At 65.8% G+C, this 18,975-nt stretch overlaps 2 protein-coding genes across 2 annotated transcripts; both read left to right on the plus strand.

Moving 5' to 3' along the window:
• On the plus strand, positions 1-14,010 carry AP1M2 (adaptor related protein complex 1 subunit mu 2). Its single transcript, XM_044995776.1, has 12 exons — positions 1-175; positions 1,038-1,194; positions 1,410-1,477; positions 8,611-8,741; positions 8,956-9,103; positions 9,310-9,436; positions 9,712-9,854; positions 10,448-10,519; positions 11,070-11,228; positions 12,070-12,195; positions 13,191-13,266; positions 13,485-14,010. The coding sequence occupies exons 1-12, from the start codon at positions 134-136 to the stop codon at positions 13,505-13,507; spliced, it is 1,272 nt and encodes a 423-aa protein (XP_044851711.1). The 5' UTR covers positions 1-133; the 3' UTR covers positions 13,508-14,010.
• Positions 14,011-16,018: 2,008 nt separating this feature from the next.
• CDKN2D (cyclin dependent kinase inhibitor 2D) lies at positions 16,019-18,945 on the plus strand. Its single transcript, XM_044995777.1, has 3 exons — positions 16,019-16,073; positions 16,706-16,863; positions 17,356-18,945. Exons 2-3 carry the CDS (start codon positions 16,720-16,722, stop codon positions 17,713-17,715), a joined length of 504 nt encoding a protein of 167 aa, XP_044851712.1. The 5' UTR covers positions 16,019-16,073; positions 16,706-16,719; the 3' UTR covers positions 17,716-18,945.
• Positions 18,946-18,975: the final 30 nt, after the last annotated feature.

The following is an 18,975-nucleotide window of genomic DNA, read 5'->3' on the forward strand; positions in this document are numbered from 1 at the left end:
CTCACCTGTGGGCGCAGCTCCCTCACCTGGCCCAGGTGACGCTGGGGGGAGCCAGGAAGGAGGAAGCAGCCGCAGCAGCAGGGAGCCCTGGCCAGTGTGCACAGGCCGGAGGGGGCCAGGCCAGGCCAGGATCATGTCAGCCTCCGCGGTCTTTGTCCTGGACCTCAAAGGCAAGGTGAGCCCTGGGCCTGCTGCCCCCGACCGGCTCGGCCTGGGCAGCTGGGTCCAGGCAGGGGAGAACGGGGGGGGGACTTTGCAAATGGTCCCTAAAGGGAGGCTGGAGAGACCCCCCCAGCATGCTCTGCCCTGGTGTGGTGCCACCCCTGCCCCAGCTCTGAACAACTAGCCCTGGAAACCAAGGCACTGGGGCGGGGGACCACAGAACCAGATCCAAGAATAGAACCCAGGAGTCCTGGCGTCAGGCCCCTGCTCCGATCACCAGAACCCCCTCCCCTCCCCGAGCTGGGGGAAGAACCCAGGAGTCCTGTTTCCAGCCCCCCCCCCAATAACAGCTAGACCCCACTCCCGTCCCAGAGTCCTGGCTCCCAGCCCCCTGCTCTGACTAGCAGATGAGATGTGGGGAGGAGCATGCTGTGAAGGGGGGGACGTCCCACTCCACCCGGGGTCCCGGGATGGCCACAGCCAGGTGGGACTGGCCAGCCCTGGCTCCCATCCGGATGCCCGGCTCCAGCTCCACCAGGCGCAGATGGGGAACAACCTGCCCCAGGAAGGCCTCGTCCCACCCTGACCGAGCTCTGGGCGCTGCTTGCCTGGGCTCTGGAGGGGCTGCCAGGCTGCCAGAACATGGGGGGCAGGGGCTGCATGGGGAGCCTGGCGGGGAGGGGGGGAGTCCACCAGGCCACTCGCCTGAATGAATGAAAGGCCACAAAGTCCTCAGCCCCTGTTGGAACAGGGCCAAAGCCTGGCTGTGGGGAGCGGGTCCCCGTGGAGGGCAGGGCTGGTGCGCTCCTGTGGGGGTCCCCGTGGGGGGCTCCCTCGGGCCTGGCCCCATGTGCCCCCGCCTCTCTGTCCTGCAGCCGCTGATCAGCCGGAACTACAAGGGGGACGTGAGCATGGCAGAGATCGATCACTTCATGCCGCTGCTGATGCAGAAGGAGGAGGAGGGGGCCCTGACGCCCCTGCTGACCCACGGCAAAGTCCATTTCCTCTGGATCAAGCACACCAACCTGTACCGTATCCTGCCAGCACCGGGTGCCGCCCCTGCACCCCTTTGCAAGCTCTGGCGCCCGTGATCTCCTGGTGCCATGTCCCCAAACTGCCGGCGCTAACCGGCAGCCGCCCGACCCCTCTCCCCTGGCGGGTCCTCCTGGGGCAGGGGTGGGTGCGAGGGCAGAAGGTGGTTCCCTGCTCCCCAAGGTGACGCCCCCTTTCCTTAACCCGCCTCTCAGTGGTGGCCACCACCATGAAGAATGCCAACGCCTCGCTGGTCTACTCCTTCCTCTACAAGGTGGTGGAGGTGAGGGCACGGGCGGCGCTGGGTCCGAGGGGGGGTGGGAGGGGGGATGGGCTGCAGCCTCGGTGTCACGTCCCCTGGGCCCCCACTTGGGCTGAGCACAGAGGGGTTGGGACAGCCAATGACGTCTGCACGGGGAGGCAGCAAAGCCTTGGACATTGGAGCTTTGCCTGATCCCGGAACAGATCCACTTGATTCCCCTTCATCCCCCCACCAGCCTGGCAGTGCCCAGCTCTGCATGATCCCAGAACAGATCCACTTGATTCCCCTTCATCTCCCCACTAGCCTGGCAGTGCCCAGCTCCGTGTGATCCCAGAACAGATCCACTTGATCCCCCTTCATCTCCCCGCCGGCCTGGCAGTGCCCAGCTCTGCGTGATCCCAGAACAGATCCACTTGATCCCCCTTCATCTCCCCGCCGGCCTGGCAGTGCCCAGCTCTGTGTGATCCCAGATCCACTTGATTCCCCTTCATCCCCCTGCCGGCCTGGCAGTGCCCAGCTCTGCGTGATCCCAGAACAGATCCACTTGATTCCCCTTCATCCCCCCACCAGCCTGGCAGTGCCCAGCTCTGTGTGATCCCGGAACAGATCCACTTGATTCCCCTTCATCCCCCTGCCGGCCTGGCATCGCCCAGCTCTGCCTGATCCCAGAACAGATCCACTTGATTCCCCTTCATCTCCCTGCCAGCCTGGCAGTGCCCAGCTCTGCGTGATCCCAGAACAGATCCACTTGATTCCCCTTCATCCCCCCGCCGGCCTGGCAGTGCCCAGCTCTGCGTGATCCCAGAACAGATCCACTTGATCCCCCTTCATCTCCCCGCCGGCCTGGCAGTGCCCAGCTCTGTGTGATCCCAGAACAGATCCACTTGATTCCCCTTCATCCCCCCACCAGCCTGGCAGTGCCCAGCTCTGTGTGATCCCAGATCCACTTGATTCCCCTTCATCCCCCCACCAGCCTGGCAGTGCCCAGCTCTGCGTGATCCCAGAACAGATCCACTTGATTCCCCTTCATCCCCCCGCCAGCCTGGCAGCGCCCAGCTCTGTGTGATCCCAGATCCACTTGATTCCCCTTTATCCCCCTGCCAGCCTGGCAGTGCCCAGCTCTGCATGATCCCAGATCCACTTGATCCCCCTTCATCCCCCTGCCAGCCTGGCATCGCCCAGCTCTGCGTGATCCCAGAACAGATCCACTTGATTCCCCTTCATCTCCCCACCAGCCTGGCATCGCCCAGCTCTGCGTGATCCCAGAACAGATCCACTTGATTCCCCTTCATCTCCCCGCCGGCCTGGCAGTGCCCAGCTCTGCGTGATCCCAGAACAGATCCACTTGATTCCCCTTCATCTCCCCACCAGCCTGGCATCGCCCAGCTCTGCGTGATCCCAGAACAGATCCACTTGATTCCCCTTCATCTCCCCGCCGGCCTGGCAGTGCCCAGCTCTGCGTGATCCCAGGTTCACTTGATCCCCCTTCATCCCCCTGCCGGCCTGGCAGTGCCCAGCTCTGCGTGATCCCAGAACAGATCCACTTGATTCCCCTTCATCCCCCCGCCAGCCTGGCAGTGCCCAGCTCTGCATGATCCCAGAACAGATCCACTTGATTCCCCTTCATCCCCCTGCCAGCCTGGCAGTGCCCAGCTCTGCGTGATCCCAGAACAGATCCACTTGATCCCCCTTCATCTCCCCGCCGGCCTGGCAGTGCCCAGCTCTGTGTGATCCCAGAACAGATCCACTTGATTCCCCTTCATCCCCCCACCAGCCTGGCAGTGCCCAGCTCTGTGTGATCCCAGATCCACTTGATCCCCCTTCATCCCCCCACCAGCCTGGCAGTGCCCAGCTCTGCGTGATCCCAGAACAGATCCACTTGATTCCCCTTCATCCCCCCGCCGGCCTGGCAGTGCCCAGCTCTGCGTGATCCCAGATCCACTTGATCCCCCTTCATCCCCCTGCCAGCCTGGCAGTGCCCAGCTCTGCATGATCCCAGATCCACTTGATCCCCCTTCATCCCCCTGCCAGCCTGGCAGCGCCCAGCTCTGTGTGATCCCAGATCCACTTGATTCCCCTTCATCCCCCTGCCAGCCTGGCAGTGCCCAGCTCTGCATGATCCCAGATCCACTTGATCCCCCTTCATCCCCCTGCCAGCCTGGCAGTGCCCAGCTCTGCGTGATCCCAGAACAGATCCACTTGATTCCCCTTCATCCCCCCGCCAGCCTGGCAGTGCCCAGCTCTGCATGATCCCAGGTTCACTTGATCCCCCTTCATCCCCCTGCCGGCCTGGCAGTGCCCAGCTCTGCGTGATCCCAGAACAGATCCACTTGATTCCCCTTCATCCCCCCGCCAGCCTGGCAGTGCCCAGCTCTGCATGATCCCAGAACAGATCCACTTGATTCCCCTTCATCCCCCCGCCGGCCTGGCAGTGCCCAGCTCTGCGTGATCCCAGGTTCACTTGATCCCCCTTCATCCCCCTGCCGGCCTGGCAGTGCCCAGCTCTGCGTGATCCCAGAACAGATCCACTTGATCCCCCTTCATCCCCCCACCAGCCTGGCAGTGCCCAGCTCTGTGTGATCCCAGATCCACTTGATCCCCCTTCATCCCCCCACCAGCCTGGCAGTGCCCAGCTCTGCGTGATCCCAGAACAGATCCACTTGATTCCCCTTCATCCCCCCGCCGGCCTGGCAGTGCCCAGCTCTGCGTGATCCCAGATCCACTTGATTCCCCTTCATCTCCCCGCCAGCCTGGCAGTGCCCAGCTCTGCGTGATCCCAGATCCACTTGATTCCCCTTCATCTCCCCGCCAGCCTGGCAGTGCCCAGCTCTGCGTGATCCCAGATCCACTTGATTCCCCTTCATCCCCCTGCTGGCCTGGCAGTGCCCAGCTCTGCGTGATCCCAGAACAGATCCACTTGATCCCCCTTCATCTCCCCGCCGGCCTGGCAGTGCCCAGCTCTGTGTGATCCCAGAACAGATCCACTTGATTCCCCTTCATCCCCCCACCAGCCTGGCAGTGCCCAGCTCTGCCTGATCCCAGAACAGATCCACTTGATTCCACTTCATCCCCCCGCCGGCCTGGCAGTGCCCAGCTCTGCGTGATCCCAGAACAGATCCACTTGATTCCCCTTCATCCCCCCGCCGGCCTGGCATCGCCCAGCTCTGCGTGATCCCAGAACAGATCCACTTGATCCCCCTTCATCCCCCCGCCGGCCTGGCAGTGCCCAGCTCTGCGTAATCCCAGATCCACTTGATTCCCCTTCATCCCCCCACCAGCCTGGCAGTGCCCAGCTCTGCCTGATCCCAGAACAGATCCACTTGATTCCACTTCATCCCCCCGCCGGCCTGGCAGTGCCCAGCTCTGCGTGATCCCAGAACAGATCCACTTGATTCCCCTTCATCCCCCCGCCGGCCTGGCATCGCCCAGCTCTGCCTGATCCCAGAACAGATCCACTTGATTCCCCTTCATCCCCCCGCCGGCCTGGCAGTGCCCAGCTCTGCATGATCCCAGAACAGATCCACTTGATTCCCCTTCATCTCCCCGCCAGCCTGGCAGTGCCCAGCTCTGCATGATCCCAGAACAGATCCACTTGATTCCCCTTCATCCCCCTGCCAGCCTGGCAGTGCCCAGCTCTGCCTGATCCCAGATCCACTTGATTCCCCTTCATCTCCCCGCCAGCCTGGCAGTGCCCAGCTCTGCGTGATCCCAGATCCACTTGATTCCCCTTCATCCCCCTGCTGGCCTGGCAGTGCCCAGCTCTGCGTGATCCCAGAACAGATCCACTTGATCCCCCTTCATCTCCCCGCTGGCCTGGCAGTGCCCAGCTCTGTGTGATCCCAGAACAGATCCACTTGATTCCCCTTCATCCCCCCACCAGCCTGGCAGTGCCCAGCTCTGCCTGATCCCAGAACAGATCCACTTGATTCCACTTCATCCCCCCGCCGGCCTGGCAGTGCCCAGCTCTGCGTGATCCCAGAACAGATCCACTTGATTCCCCTTCATCCCCCCGCCGGCCTGGCATCGCCCAGCTCTGCGTGATCCCAGAACAGATCCACTTGATCCCCCTTCATCCCCCCGCTGGCCTGGCAGTGCCCAGCTCTGCGTAATCCCAGATCCACTTGATTCCCCTTCATCCCCCCACCAGCCTGGCAGTGCCCAGCTCTGCCTGATCCCAGAACAGATCCACTTGATTCCCCTTCATCCCCCCGCCGGCCTGGCATCGCCCAGCTCTGCGTGATCCCAGAACAGATCCACTTGATTCCACTTCATCCCCCCGCCGGCCTGGCAGTGCCCAGCTCTGTGTGATCCCAGAACAGATCCACTTGATCCCCCTTCATCCCCCCACCGGCCTGGCAGTGCCCAGCTCTGTGTGATCCCAGGTTCACTTGATCCCCCTTCATCCCCCTGCCGGCCTGGCAGTGCCCAGCTCTGCGTGATCCCAGAACAGATCCACTTGATTCCCCTTCATCCCCCCGCCGGCCTGGCATCGCCCAGCTCTGCGTGATCCCAGAACAGATCCACTTGATCCCCCTTCATCCCCCCGCCGGCCTGGCAGTGCCCAGCTCTGCGTAATCCCAGATCCACTTGATTCCCCTTCATCCCCCCACCAGCCTGGCAGTGCCCAGCTCTGCCTGATCCCAGAACAGATCCACTTGATTCCCCTTCATCCCCCTGCCAGCCTGGCAGTGCCCAGCTCTGCGTGATCCCAGAACAGATCCACTTGATTCCCCTTCATCCCCCCGCCAGCCTGGCAGTGCCCAGCTCTGCATGATCCCAGGTTCACTTGATCCCCCTTCATCCCCCTGCCGGCCTGGCAGTGCCCAGCTCTGCGTGATCCCAGAACAGATCCACTTGATTCCCCTTCATCCCCCCGCCAGCCTGGCAGTGCCCAGCTCTGCATGATCCCAGAACAGATCCACTTGATTCCCCTTCATCCCCCCGCCGGCCTGGCAGTGCCCAGCTCTGCTTGATCCCAGGTTCACTTGATCCCCCTTCATCCCCCTGCCGGCCTGGCAGTGCCCAGCTCTGCGTGATCCCAGAACAGATCCACTTGATCCCCCTTCATCCCCCCACCAGCCTGGCAGTGCCCAGCTCTGTGTGATCCCAGATCCACTTGATTCCCCTTCATCCCCCCACCAGCCTGGCAGTGCCCAGCTCTGCGTGATCCCAGAACAGATCCACTTGATTCCCCTTCATCCCCCCGCCGGCCTGGCAGTGCCCAGCTCTGCGTGATCCCAGATCCACTTGATTCCCCTTCATCTCCCCGCCAGCCTGGCAGTGCCCAGCTCTGCATGATCCCAGAACAGATCCACTTGATTCCCCTTCATCCCCCTGCCAGCCTGGCAGTGCCCAGCTCTGCGTGATCCCAGATCCACTTGATTCCCCTTCATCTCCCCGCCAGCCTGGCAGTGCCCAGCTCTGCGTGATCCCAGATCCACTTGATTCCCCTTCATCCCCCTGCTGGCCTGGCAGTGCCCAGCTCTGCGTGATCCCAGAACAGATCCACTTGATCCCCCTTCATCTCCCCGCCGGCCTGGCAGTGCCCAGCTCTGTGTGATCCCAGAACAGATCCACTTGATTCCCCTTCATCCCCCCACCAGCCTGGCAGTGCCCAGCTCTGCCTGATCCCAGAACAGATCCACTTGATTCCACTTCATCCCCCCGCCGGCCTGGCAGTGCCCAGCTCTGCGTGATCCCAGAACAGATCCACTTGATTCCCCTTCATCCCCCCGCCGGCCTGGCATCGCCCAGCTCTGCGTGATCCCAGAACAGATCCACTTGATCCCCCTTCATCCCCCCGCCGGCCTGGCAGTGCCCAGCTCTGCGTAATCCCAGATCCACTTGATTCCCCTTCATCCCCCCACCAGCCTGGCAGTGCCCAGCTCTGCCTGATCCCAGAACAGATCCACTTGATTCCACTTCATCCCCCCGCCGGCCTGGCAGTGCCCAGCTCTGCGTGATCCCAGAACAGATCCACTTGATTCCCCTTCATCCCCCCGCCGGCCTGGCATCGCCCAGCTCTGCCTGATCCCAGAACAGATCCACTTGATTCCCCTTCATCCCCCCGCCGGCCTGGCAGTGCCCAGCTCTGCATGATCCCAGAACAGATCCACTTGATTCCCCTTCATCTCCCCGCCAGCCTGGCAGTGCCCAGCTCTGCATGATCCCAGAACAGATCCACTTGATTCCCCTTCATCCCCCTGCCAGCCTGGCAGTGCCCAGCTCTGCCTGATCCCAGATCCACTTGATTCCCCTTCATCTCCCCGCCAGCCTGGCAGTGCCCAGCTCTGCGTGATCCCAGATCCACTTGATTCCCCTTCATCCCCCTGCTGGCCTGGCAGTGCCCAGCTCTGCGTGATCCCAGAACAGATCCACTTGATCCCCCTTCATCTCCCCGCCGGCCTGGCAGTGCCCAGCTCTGTGTGATCCCAGAACAGATCCACTTGATTCCCCTTCATCCCCCCACCAGCCTGGCAGTGCCCAGCTCTGCCTGATCCCAGAACAGATCCACTTGATTCCACTTCATCCCCCCGCCGGCCTGGCAGTGCCCAGCTCTGCGTGATCCCAGAACAGATCCACTTGATTCCCCTTCATCCCCCCGCCGGCCTGGCAGTGCCCAGCTCTGTGTGATCCCAGAACAGATCCACTTGATTCCCCTTCATCTCCCCGCTGGCCTGGCAGTGCCCAGCTCTGCATGATCCCAGATCCACTTGATTCCCCTTCATCCCCCCGCCAGCCTGGCAGTGCCCAGCTCTGCGTGATCCCAGAACAGATCCACTTGATTCCACTTCATCCCCCCGCCGGCCTGGCAGTGCCCAGCTCTGCCTGATCCCAGAACAGATCCACTTGATTCCACTTCATCCCCCCGCCGGCCTGGCAGTGCCCAGCTCTGCATGATCCCAGAACAGATCCACTTGATTCCCCTTCATCCCCCTGCCAGCCTGGCAGTGCCCAGCTCCATGTGATCCCAGAACAGATCCACTTGGTCATCCCTCCGCTGCCCCCAGCCCCCGTGCCTGGCATGGCTTCGCCCAGCTGGCAGAGTGGGGCCGGGGGGTATTCCCGGGGGAGGGAGATCCCACCCTGGCCCCTGGGAAGAGGCGGGCAAGCGAGGGGGGGCTGACGTGGCTGGTGCTCCTGCCTTCTCCCAGGTCTTCTCCGAGTACTTTAAGGAGCTGGAGGAGGAGAGCATCCGAGACAACTTCGTCGTCATCTACGAGCTGCTGGATGAGCTGATGGATTTCGGGTTCCCCCAGACGACCGACAGCAAAATCCTGCAGGAGTGAGTAGCCCGGCCCGGGCCGGTGGATTCCCGCGGCTGGGCCTGGGGAGGCAGCGAGTGGAAACAAGGCGAAGGGAGACGCTCAGGAAATGGAGGCTCACGGGATTCGTGGGGCTGGGGGGGGAACCGGGATCTCCAGCCAGGGGCGGAGTGGGCAGCGAAGGCCAGGCCCCGGGGACGGAGACGGGCTCCTTTAACCGGGCGTTGTCCCCAGGTACATCACCCAGCAAGGCAACAAGCTGGAGACTGGCAAGTCCCACGTGCCCCCCACCGTCACCAACGCCGTGTCCTGGCGCTCCGAGGGCATCAAGTACAAGAAGAACGAGGTTTTCATCGACGTCATCGAGTCCGTGAACCTGCTGGTGAGCGGGCGGGGGGGGGCACGAGGGAGACGGGCCAAGGGCCCCGGGGGCTGGAGAGACGCCCCCAGCCAGAGCGGCCGCCGGCCGTGGCTCCCTGCCCTGGCCGGTGGCTGCCCGAGCCCCCCCTGCGAGCCCGGGCCCAGCCGCCGGGTCAGCGTGGGAGAGGGGAACGGGGTCCCGGCCCTGACCGTGCTCCTGCCCCCCAGGTGAACACCAACGGCAGCGTCCTGCTCAGCGAGATCGTGGGCAGCATCAAGCTGAAGGTGTTTCTCTCCGGCATGCCCGAGCTGCGGCTGGGCCTCAACGACCGCATGCTCTTCGAGCTGACCGGGCGTAAGTACCCGGGGGTGCCCCCTACCAGGGGTGAGCCCCTTCTGCCTGGGGCAGAGAGAGGGGTGGGGCCATGCTGACCCCACAGGTCGCCCCCCCACACTTATGGCAGAGCTCCCTCTAGCGCCTTGAGTTATTGTAGGTCCTACGTAAACTGTGTCTTGGTTTTCAGCTAGAGCAGGAGATCTTAAGTGTCTGCAGGGCTCCCCCTATCCAGTTGCACCCCCCAGCCCTTCTGCCCCCCCACCAACAGCTGCCCCCTCTGCTCGGCGTTCCAGGTGGCAAGAACAAGTCGGTGGAACTGGAGGACGTCAAGTTCCACCAGTGCGTGCGGCTCTCGCGCTTCGAGAACGACCGCACCATCTCCTTCATCCCGCCCGACGGAGACTTCGAACTCATGTCCTACCGGCTCAACACGCAGGTGGGCAGGGGGCTCCCGGCTGAGAGTGGTTAGAGCAAGGGGCTGGGAGCCAGGACTCCTGGGTTCTGCCCCTGGCTCGGGGAGGGGAGTGGGGATCCAGTGGGTTGAAGCAGGACTCCTGGGTTCTGCCCCTGGCTCGGGGAGGGGAGTGGGGATCCAGTGGGTTGAAGCAGGACTCCTGGGTTCTGCCCCTGGCTCGGGGAGGGGAGTGGGGATCCAGTGGGTTGAAGCAGGACTCCTGGGTTCTGCCCCTGGCTCGGGGAGGGGAGTGGGGATCCAGTGGGTTGAAGCAGGACTCCTGGGTTCTGCCCCTGGCTCGGGGAGGGGAGTGGGGATCCAGTGGGTTGAAGCAGGACTCCTGGGTTCTGCCCCTGGCTCGGGGAGGGGAGTGGGGATCCAGTGGGCTGAAGCAGGACTCCTGGGTTCTGCCCCTGGCTCGGGGAGGGGAGTGGGGATCCAGTGGGTTGGAGCAGGACTCCTGGGTTCTGCCCCTGGCTCTCCCAATGACTCGCTGGGGGCCCCTGAGTGACTCCCCCCTGGGCAGCACGCGGGGCAGGGCTGCCTGACTCCCTGTTCTCCCTCCCCGAGGGAAGGTGAAGCCCCTCATCTGGATCGAGTCGGTCATCGAGAAGTTCTCCCACAGCCGCGTGGAGATCATGGTGAAGGTGAGCCCCCGGCTGGGTGCGGGCGGGGGGAACCTGCCATGACCAGGCCCCAGGGCACCTGGCTCCTTCGCACCCACCCTGGATTTTCACACTGCTGTGCCAGATCCCCCCGAGCTAGCGGGGTGTGGGGACTCCCCTTGGCCTGCAATGAGCCCCCCAAACACCCCCAGCCTGCCAAGGGGAACGAACGCCGGGTGGGACACTCCCTTAGACTCATGAGACCTGGGGTCAGTTTCCTGCAGGACCCTGAGTGTGTCACTCCCGCTGCCCCATGCCTCAGTTTCCCCATCTGTAACCTGGGGATCACGTGGCCTCCCTCTGGGGGGCAGGAGGTGACTGAGTGGTCAGACAGGCACCTGGACAGGAGACCTTTCTGCTAGCCCTCCTTGGGCTGCAGCTAATGGCTGATAACAAGCCCCACCAATGAACTCCTCCGTGGGCGAGCAGCAGGAGGGTCTGATCCCCCCCTCGCCCGGGCCCCAGCTCACGGGGATGCTGAGGGGTGAGAGGGGAAGCCTCTGACGCTGCCTCCCCCGCTTGCCCTGCGAAGGCAAAGGGCCAGTTCAAGAAGCAGTCGGTGGCCAACAGTGTGGAGATCTCGGTCCCCGTCCCCAGCGACGCCGACTCCCCCAAGTTCAAGACCAGCGTTGGCAGCGCCAAGTACGTGCCTGAGAAGAACATCGTCATCTGGAGCATCAAGTCGTTTCCGGTAAGAGCAGCCTCTGCCCCCACCCTCCGCCTGCAAGGGTGGGGAGCCAGGGCTGCTGGATTCAATCCCTGGCTGCAGGAAGGGAGTGGGAGCTAGTGGTTAGAGCCGCGGGTGCCGGGAGCCAGGGCTGCTGGATTCAATCCCTGGCTGCAGGAAGGGAGTGGGGTCTAGTGGTTAGAGCCGCGGGTGCCGGGAGCCAGGGCTGCTGGATTCAATCCCTGGCTGCAGGAAGGAAGTGGGAGCTAGTGGTTAGAGCCGCGGGTGCCGGGAGCCAGGGCTGCTGGATTCAATCCCTGGCTGCAGGAAGGGAGTGGGGTCTAGTGGTTAGAGCCGCAGGTGCCGGGAGCCAGGGCTGCTGGATTCAATCCCTGGCTGCAGGAAGGGAGTGGGGTCTAGTGGTTAGAGCCGCGGGTGCCGGGAGCCAGGGCTGCTGGATTCAATCCCTGGCTGCAGGAAGGGAGTGGGGTCTAGTGGTTAGAGCCGCGGGTGCCGGGAGCCAGGGCTGCTGGATTCAATCCCTGGCTGCAGGAAGGGAGTGGGGTCTAGTGGTTAGAGCCACGGGTGCCGGGAGCCAGGGCTGCTGGATTCAATCCCTGGCTGCAGGAAGGGAGTGGGGTCTAGTGGTTAGAGCCACGGGTGCCGGGAGCCAGGGCTGCTGGATTCAATCCCTGGCTCTGCCACTGACTTGCTAAGTAACCTTGGGCGAGTTACTTGCCTGCTGCCTGTGTAGTCGAATCGATCCCCCCGGGTTGGCCGGCTGGTCGCAGAGGGGAGGGGAGGGGGTGCCCTGCGGCAATCTGCAGCCTCAGTTTCCCCCTGAGGGCTGCACTCGTCTCCGCAGGGTGGGAAAGAGTTCCTGATGCGGGCCCACTTCGGGCTGCCCAGCGTGGAGAAGGAGGAGGTGGAGGGGCGGCCGCCCATCGCTGTCCGCTTCGAGATCCCCTACTTCACCGTCTCAGGAATCCAGGTAGGCAGGAGCGGGCGGGGCCTTGTAGGGAGTGAGGGGCCCCCCTGCCATGGCACCTCCTGCTGGTCAGTCTGGGAATTAGCTCAGTTCCAGGCGTCCGAGCACCTCAGCCCCCCGTGCCCCTTACCTTGGGGTGCTGCCCCCAGCGGTGCCCCTCCCCTCCTAGGGGAACCCCCCGCCCTCGGGGCCCCCCTTGCCTCAGTGGCTACTGCCAGTCGTCATCCCGCCCCCGCTGCCTGGGCCAGACAGTCCGTCGTGGCCACTTCTCGCTGGCGAGGGGGTCGGACCGGCTGCCTCTGCAGCCCCTAAGGAGGCCTCAGCCTGGAGTGAGCCTGAGCCCTTAGATCCAGGCCAGCTGTGGCCCCAGCTGTGGCTGCTTCCCCAATCTGCCTCCCCCCCACCACTGCAGAGGGGCTGGGTGTGGGGAGGTGAGAACTAGGAGGATGTGGGGCAGGGCTAGACTCTTTCCCAGGACTTGGGGGGCAGCCAGTGCCTCCCTTGGGTGTGGGGAGATCCCCCTCCCCCCGCTCACGGCTTGGGGACGCTCTGGTTCCTGCCGGGGACGCGCCCGCTGCGTGGTGGTTCTGTGTGCGAGCGACTCGGCGGGGGAGCTGGACCCGGGATGGGGAGCTCCCCCCCGCCCCCGACTGCAGCTCAGTAGCTAGGTGTGGGGTTCATTCCCCCTCCTCTTCCCTGAGCCTGCGACCCTCTCGCAGAGTCTGGGCTGTCTGGGGCTAAGGGAAATGCAGCGACTGCAGATGGGTTGGAGACGCAGGGAGGTCAGGCCTGTGCCTCGGTTTCCCCCGTCTGACAATTCACCTGCTCCCAGGGGACTGGTGCTTGCAGCGAGCCCCTGAAGTCTCTGGGTGGCTGAGGGGCCAGAGGGGCCGGTCCCGGTGACTGGCCAGCTGGAGGGAGGCTGGGGTGCCAGTGGGGGGCGGGAACGTCCCCACCGAACAGCCACCTGCCTTGTGACTTCCTCTGCCCCCCCCCAGGTGCGCTACATGAAGATCATCGAGAAGAGCGGGTACCAGGCGCTGCCCTGGGTGCGATACATCACCCAGAGCGGGGGTGAGTCACCCGGGGCTGCCCAGCTGGGGGGTGCTTTGGCCGGGGTAGGTCCCCTGGGGTCTCCCCTCTCAGCCCTAGATGGGGGAAGCCCCCGGCCATGGGGGTGGGGTCGACTGAGGACGGGCGGATTCCAGGAAGGGTCACAGGGCCGTGGTGCACGTCGCGCTGGCGTGATCCTGGCGCCCCCCCCTCACGCACGTCTCCCTTTCTCGCTCCAGATTACCAGCTCCGGACCCAGTAGGCGCCCGCTGGGCAGCGAGGGATCCTGCCGCCCCCGCGCTCGAAGGAGGCTGCGGCCCCCGGACCGTGACGAGCCCCCGGTGACTCGAGAGGCCCTTTGAAGAGAATTTTGTTTGTGTGCGTTTCCCCCGGGCCGCTGCCCTCTGGCCGGCCCCAGGCCTGGTCCTGTCTCCCAACGTCTCTCTCGCTGTATAAAGAGAAAACGAACCTCGCTCGGCTCTGAGGATGGTTTTGGGGCCAGCGGCCGGGGGGCTGGAAGGCGCTGCTGGTACCTGGGCGGGGCTTGCAGAGGGCCACGTTCAGTGCCGTCCGTGGGGCTGCGTGTGCGTCCCTGAGCACGGGCTTGGGCCCCACCAGGATCCCAAGGGAGGACGACAGGGCCTGAGAGCTGGGATGGGATCTACACCCACCTGCTTCAGGGCATGAGCCAATGGGCCAGGAGGGCCCCGTGGGGCCGGGGAATCGCTGCCCTGCAGGGCGCCGGGTCCCTCCCTCTGAGGCAGGAGTGGCCGAGACGGGATTCTGGCTGCTGCGGGCTGGCCGGTTCGTACTGCGTCACCCCTGCTATGGAGCAGCTGGGAGGGCAATTGGACGGGACGGGGGCAGGAGGCAGAGAATCCTGCCCTGTCCCCTGCCGGCTCCAGTGCCCAGGGCCAGGGTCTGACCTAGTGCTCGTGGGGAAAGGTAACCGGGGCCTGGCTCCAAACCGCCTGCGGCCCCTCCCCAGGGCCCGGGCCTGCTGGCTTTGGTTATTAATGGCCCCGGAGTAAAGGCCACCCGCCCGCAGCCTGGCGCCCGTGCCGGGGGGCGGAGGGGTGGGTGCGCTGACCTGGCTGCATGGTGAGGAACGGATCCTCCCCCTCTCAGCCGGGGGCAGCACCGGGGGGGGGGGGGAGGCCTGAGAATTTCCCCACACTGGCAATGCCGTGAGCTGGGGGGCAGAGCTGAGAATGCCCGGCTGGATCGCAGGGGAGCTGGCCCCCCATCTTCCAATGCAGCATATGGGGCAGGTGCTTCATCTAGGGGGGCTAGGGCCTGGCGTCTGGGCACGCAGACTGCCTTGCCCGGGGGAGTCGCTGCCTGCTACCAGCACCCCCCCCGCCCCGCAATCAGCTGCTGCCTCTGGTGCTGGTGAGTTGCTGCCCCCCCTCCCCCATGGAGCAGGGCAGGGGAATCTGAGGAAGGGGGGGGCACAGCCCAGGTCTGGGGGTGCCAGAACTCCTGCAAGGCTCCTGGCGGGTGGGGGGTTCCTGGGAGGGGGGGCTCCTAGCAGGTGGGGACAGAGACCATGAGCTGGGGGTGGCTCCTCAGGTGGGGGGGGTCAGCCCCAGGGGGTCACTCAGCCTGGGGGGCCTTGGTCCCAGGGGTTAGGGGGGCCTGGTGTCTGCGAGTCTCCTAGCATGAGGGGGTCCCAGTTACTGGGGGGGGTCACTGAGACAGGGGTCAGGGGGAAAGGGGTCCTGGCTATGGGGGGAAGGGCAGGTCAGGGGGTTCCCACCCTGGGGGGGTCACAGAGACAGGGGCCAGGGGATGGGTCCTGGCTATGGGGGAGGGGCGGGGTCACTGAGACAGGGGTGGGTCAGGGGGTTCCTGCCCTGTGGGGGGGGTCACTGAGACAGGGGCCGGGGGGAGGGGTCCTGGCTATGGGGGGAGGGGTGGGGTCACTGAGACAGGGGTGGGTCAGGGGGTTCCTGCCCTGTGGGGGGGTCACTGAGACAGGGGCCGGGGGGAGGGGTCCTGGCTATAGGGGAGGGGCAGGGTCACTGAGATAGGGGCAGGTCAGGGGGTTCCTGCCCTGGGGGGGTCACTGAGACAGAGGTCAGGTGGGAGGGGTCCTGGCTATGGGGGAGGGGCGGGGTCACAGACAGGGGCCGGGGGAGGGGCGGCTCAGGGGGTTCCCACCCGGGGGGGGGTTTCCTGGTTATGGGGGGAGGGGCGGCTCAGGGGGTTCCCACCGGGGGGGGGGTTCCTGGTTATGGGGGGAGGGGCGGGTCAGGGGGTTCCCGCCCCGGGGGGGGTTCGTGGTTATGGGGGGAGGGGCGGGTCAGGGGGTTCCCGCCCCGGGGGGTTTTCCTGATTGTGGGGGGAGGGGCGGGTCAGGGGGTTCCCGCCCCGGGGGGTTTTCCTGGTTATGGGGGGAGGGGCGGCTCAGGGGTCCCGGTCATTCCGGCGCCGCCGCCTCCTTCCCGCCCGAAGCTGCGTTTGAATCAGGGAGCCCCGCCCGCCGTGCTGCCTCCTCGCGGCCAATCAGGAGGCGAGGGGCTGCAAGAGCTTGCCCGGAGCCGGGCTCTGATTGGCCAGTCCGGGGGAGGGGGCGCGGCCAGGGACCGGTGGTTCGGATACAATGTCTCGAACCCGGAGCTGGGAGAGAAAAACAAACACGGGGCGGCCACGTGGGCGGAGCCGAGCGCGGGACCCGCCCCGCCCCCTCCGCGACCGGCCCCAGCCCCAGGCCCCAGCCTCGCTGAGCCCGGCCCCGCCCCGCCCCCAGCTCCGCCCCGGCCCCCGCCCTCCCCGCTGCCGCAGCCGCCGGCCCCGCTCCCTGGCCGCAGCCGCCCCGCAGCAGGGTGAGGGGGGCGCGGGGAGCGGCGCGAAGGGGGGAGCCCCGGGAGGGGCCGGGCCGGGGAGCCCGGGGAAGGCGCTGGGGGGCCGGGGAGCCCCGGGAGGGGCCGGGCGGGGGAGCCCGGGGAAGGCGCTGGGGGGGGGGTGCGGGGTGCGGGGGAGCCCGGGGAAGGCGCTGGGGGGGGGGTGCGGGGTGCGGGGGAGCCCGGGGAAGGGACTGGGGGGCCGGGGAGCCCCGGGAGGGGCCGGCGGGGGAGCCCGGGGAAGGGACTGGGGGGCCGGCAGGAGCCGGGCGGGGTGCGGGGGAGCCCGGGGAAGGCGCTGGGGGGGGGGGTGCGGGGTGCGGGGGAGCCCGGGGAAGGCGCTGGGGGGGGGTGCGGGGTGCGGGGGAGCCCGGGGAAGGGACTGGGGGGCCGGGGAGCCCCGGGAGGGGCCGGGCGGGGGAGCCCGGGGAAGGGACTGGGGGGGGTGCGGGGGAGCCCGGGGAAGGCGCTGGGGGGCCGGGCGGGGTGCGGGGGAGCCCGGGGAAGGCGCTGGGGGGCCGGGCGGAGCCGGGCCGGCGGGGGGTACCTGGGCGGAGGGCGATGCCCGGCGGGGCTGCGTCCTGACCCCCCCCCCCGCGTGTGTCTGCCCCCAGGTCCCCGCCCGGCCATGCTGCTGGGGGACGAGATCAGCGCCGGGGACCGGCTGAGCGGAGCCGCCGCCCGGGGGGACCTGACCGAGCTGCGCCGCCTCCTGCACCAGGAGCTGGTTCATCCCGACTCGCACAACCGCTTCGGCAAGACGGCGCTGCAGGTGGGGACCCCCGGGGCCGCCCCCCCTCCCCCCCCCGGGAGCCCCCCCCCAGCTGCGGGTCGAAGGGCAGTTGTGGGGTGAGGGAGCCCCCAGCTCCTTTGTGCCCAGGCTGCCCAGCTAAGGGCTCTCCCTCCCCGCGGGGTCCCCATCTCTGTTCCCCCATCATCTCCAGACCCCCCCCCCCTAGCGCCCTCGTGTGCGTGTGTCCCCTCCCGGCACCCGGGTCCCATCCCCCCAGTGCCCCGGCATCCCCCCCCCCTCCCCTCCCCGGTTTACACTAATCCCCCAGGTGCCTCCCAAACAAGAGATGTTTATAAACAGCTGGGGCGGGTGCAGACCAAACACAGCCCCTTGGCCTGGCTCCAGGCCGTACGGGGGGGCTGGGTTTGAGCCCCACTCCCCGGGTGCGGGCTCTGGGACACAGGTGCGGTCCCCAGCTGCCCATCGCGGGGGCATGGTCCTGGGTTCAAATCCCCCCCTCTGCTCGCCCAGGTGATGATGTTCGGCAACACGTTTGTGGCAGAGGAGCTGCTGAAGCAGGGCGCCAGCCCCAACATCCAGGACGAGGCCGGCCGGGCACCCGCCCACGACGCCGCCCGCACCGGCTTCCTGGACACCCTGCGCGTGCTGGTGGAGCACGGGGCCGACGTCAACGTGCCCGATGGGGCGGGGGCACTGCCCGTCCACGTGGCCGTCCGGGAGGGGCACACGGAGGTGGTGCAGTACCTGGCGCCCGAGTCCAACCTGCAGCACCGCGACGCCGAGGGGCGCACCCCACTGGAGCTTGCCCGTCACCTGGGCCTGTCGCACCTCGAGGCCATCCTGGAGCAGCACCTGTCTGCCCCCGCGTAACACCTTCCTGGGCAGGAGGTGGGTGGCACCGCTCTGGGTGGGGGTGGCTAGCTCCTCCGGGGACATCCCCAATCCCTCCGTTGCACCCGCCCCAAAGGGACTTGCCTGCCCCTTCCCGTCCTAAATCCCGGCCCGTGTAAAGGCAGCTCCCCACCCCCCACCTACCTCAGAGTTCGTCTTTAACTTTCACTGTTGTTCCTATTTATATTTTTTGTGGGTGCTTTTCTCCCCTCCTAGGATGTTCCCAAGTGGGGGGGGGGCTTCTCCCCACCCTCTCCTCTTTGCATCCCCGCTCCCTTCCGGGTTGCTGACCTGTTGCGGGGGGAGGGGGAATGCCTGGTTTTGCTGCCCATGATTCGAACTCGGATCCCTGGGTGGCTTGCTAACCTTGCCTTGCAAAGCCGGAGCTTCCCTGCCCCCTCCCACTTCAGTGCAAAGCGGGGGGGGGGTGTTGTGTGGCTCCCCAGGAAAGAGCTCCATGCACAGTGCTCTCTGGTCTCTCCCCACCCCCGTATCTGCCGTTCCCCCCCTCCCCTGTACAGTGTTATTTTGTGAGTGTCCGTTTTGCATTGAATCCAGCCGGGAGGGGCGGGGGCACTGGGAACTGTGGTGTGCAAAGGATTAATGGGACCGAGCTGATGGGTCTCCAGTGGGGGGCTGCTCCTGTCTCAGCACAGCGCTGGATTTGAGTAGGAGCTATGGGGCAAATACCTGCGTCTAGGGCCGGCCAGCAGTTGGGATCCCCCATGTCCATGCATGGGGCTGCCATTAAAGGGGGCGTCCCCATGGGGGTTCCATACCCAGTCCCAGCGCTGTGCCTCCTGCCCCTCCTCGGTCCAGGCTGCCCTAGAGACTACACATCCCAGCATGCAATGCAGCTCAGGCCGGGCTCTGTGGTCTCGCCAAGCCACGCGCCAGCCACGTTTTGGGGGCTGGTGGCTGGTGTTTTCACTCCTCTGCTAGGCCCCTCAGGGACGGGCGAGCAGCGTCCCCCCCCCCCCCGCGCCCATGTGTTTGAAACAGAATTGTCTGTGCGTTGAAAACGTTTGAGCTTGATTCTTCCGGCTGCAGCCTCTTCCCCGGATGAATTGGTGGATCTGTGCTGTGTACATAGTGTTTTTTTAAAACAGAGAAAAGATTAAACCAGATTCTATTTATTGTGCTTTGGAGGAAATGTTGGGGGATAATTTAATGTTTTTAACCATTAAATTAATATTTGTGGATTATGAAGCCTGGCTTTTCCTTCCGGCAGAGATGGCG

The sequence above is a fragment of the Mauremys mutica genome, chromosome 20, assembly GCF_020497125.1.
Source record: "Mauremys mutica isolate MM-2020 ecotype Southern chromosome 20, ASM2049712v1, whole genome shotgun sequence".
Classification (NCBI taxonomy): domain Eukaryota; kingdom Metazoa; phylum Chordata; order Testudines; family Geoemydidae; genus Mauremys; species Mauremys mutica.

Bases quoted from the DNA above. Each gene is read 5' to 3' on its own strand.
- CDKN2D (XM_044995777.1), top strand. From the start codon at position 16,720: ATGCTGCTGGGGGACGAGATCAGCGCCGGGGACCGGCTGAGCGGAGCC. The intron at 16,864-17,355 runs GTGGGGACCCCC...CTGCTCGCCCAG, and splicing joins TCGGCAAGACGGCGCTGCAG to GTGATGATGTTCGGCAACAC.
- AP1M2 (XM_044995776.1), top strand. From the start codon at position 134: ATGTCAGCCTCCGCGGTCTTTGTCCTGGACCTCAAAGGCAAG. The intron at 10,520-11,069 runs GTGAGCCCCCGG...TGCCCTGCGAAG, and splicing joins GCGTGGAGATCATGGTGAAG to GCAAAGGGCCAGTTCAAGAA. The intron at 13,267-13,484 runs GTGAGTCACCCG...TTCTCGCTCCAG, and splicing joins ATACATCACCCAGAGCGGGG to ATTACCAGCTCCGGACCCAG.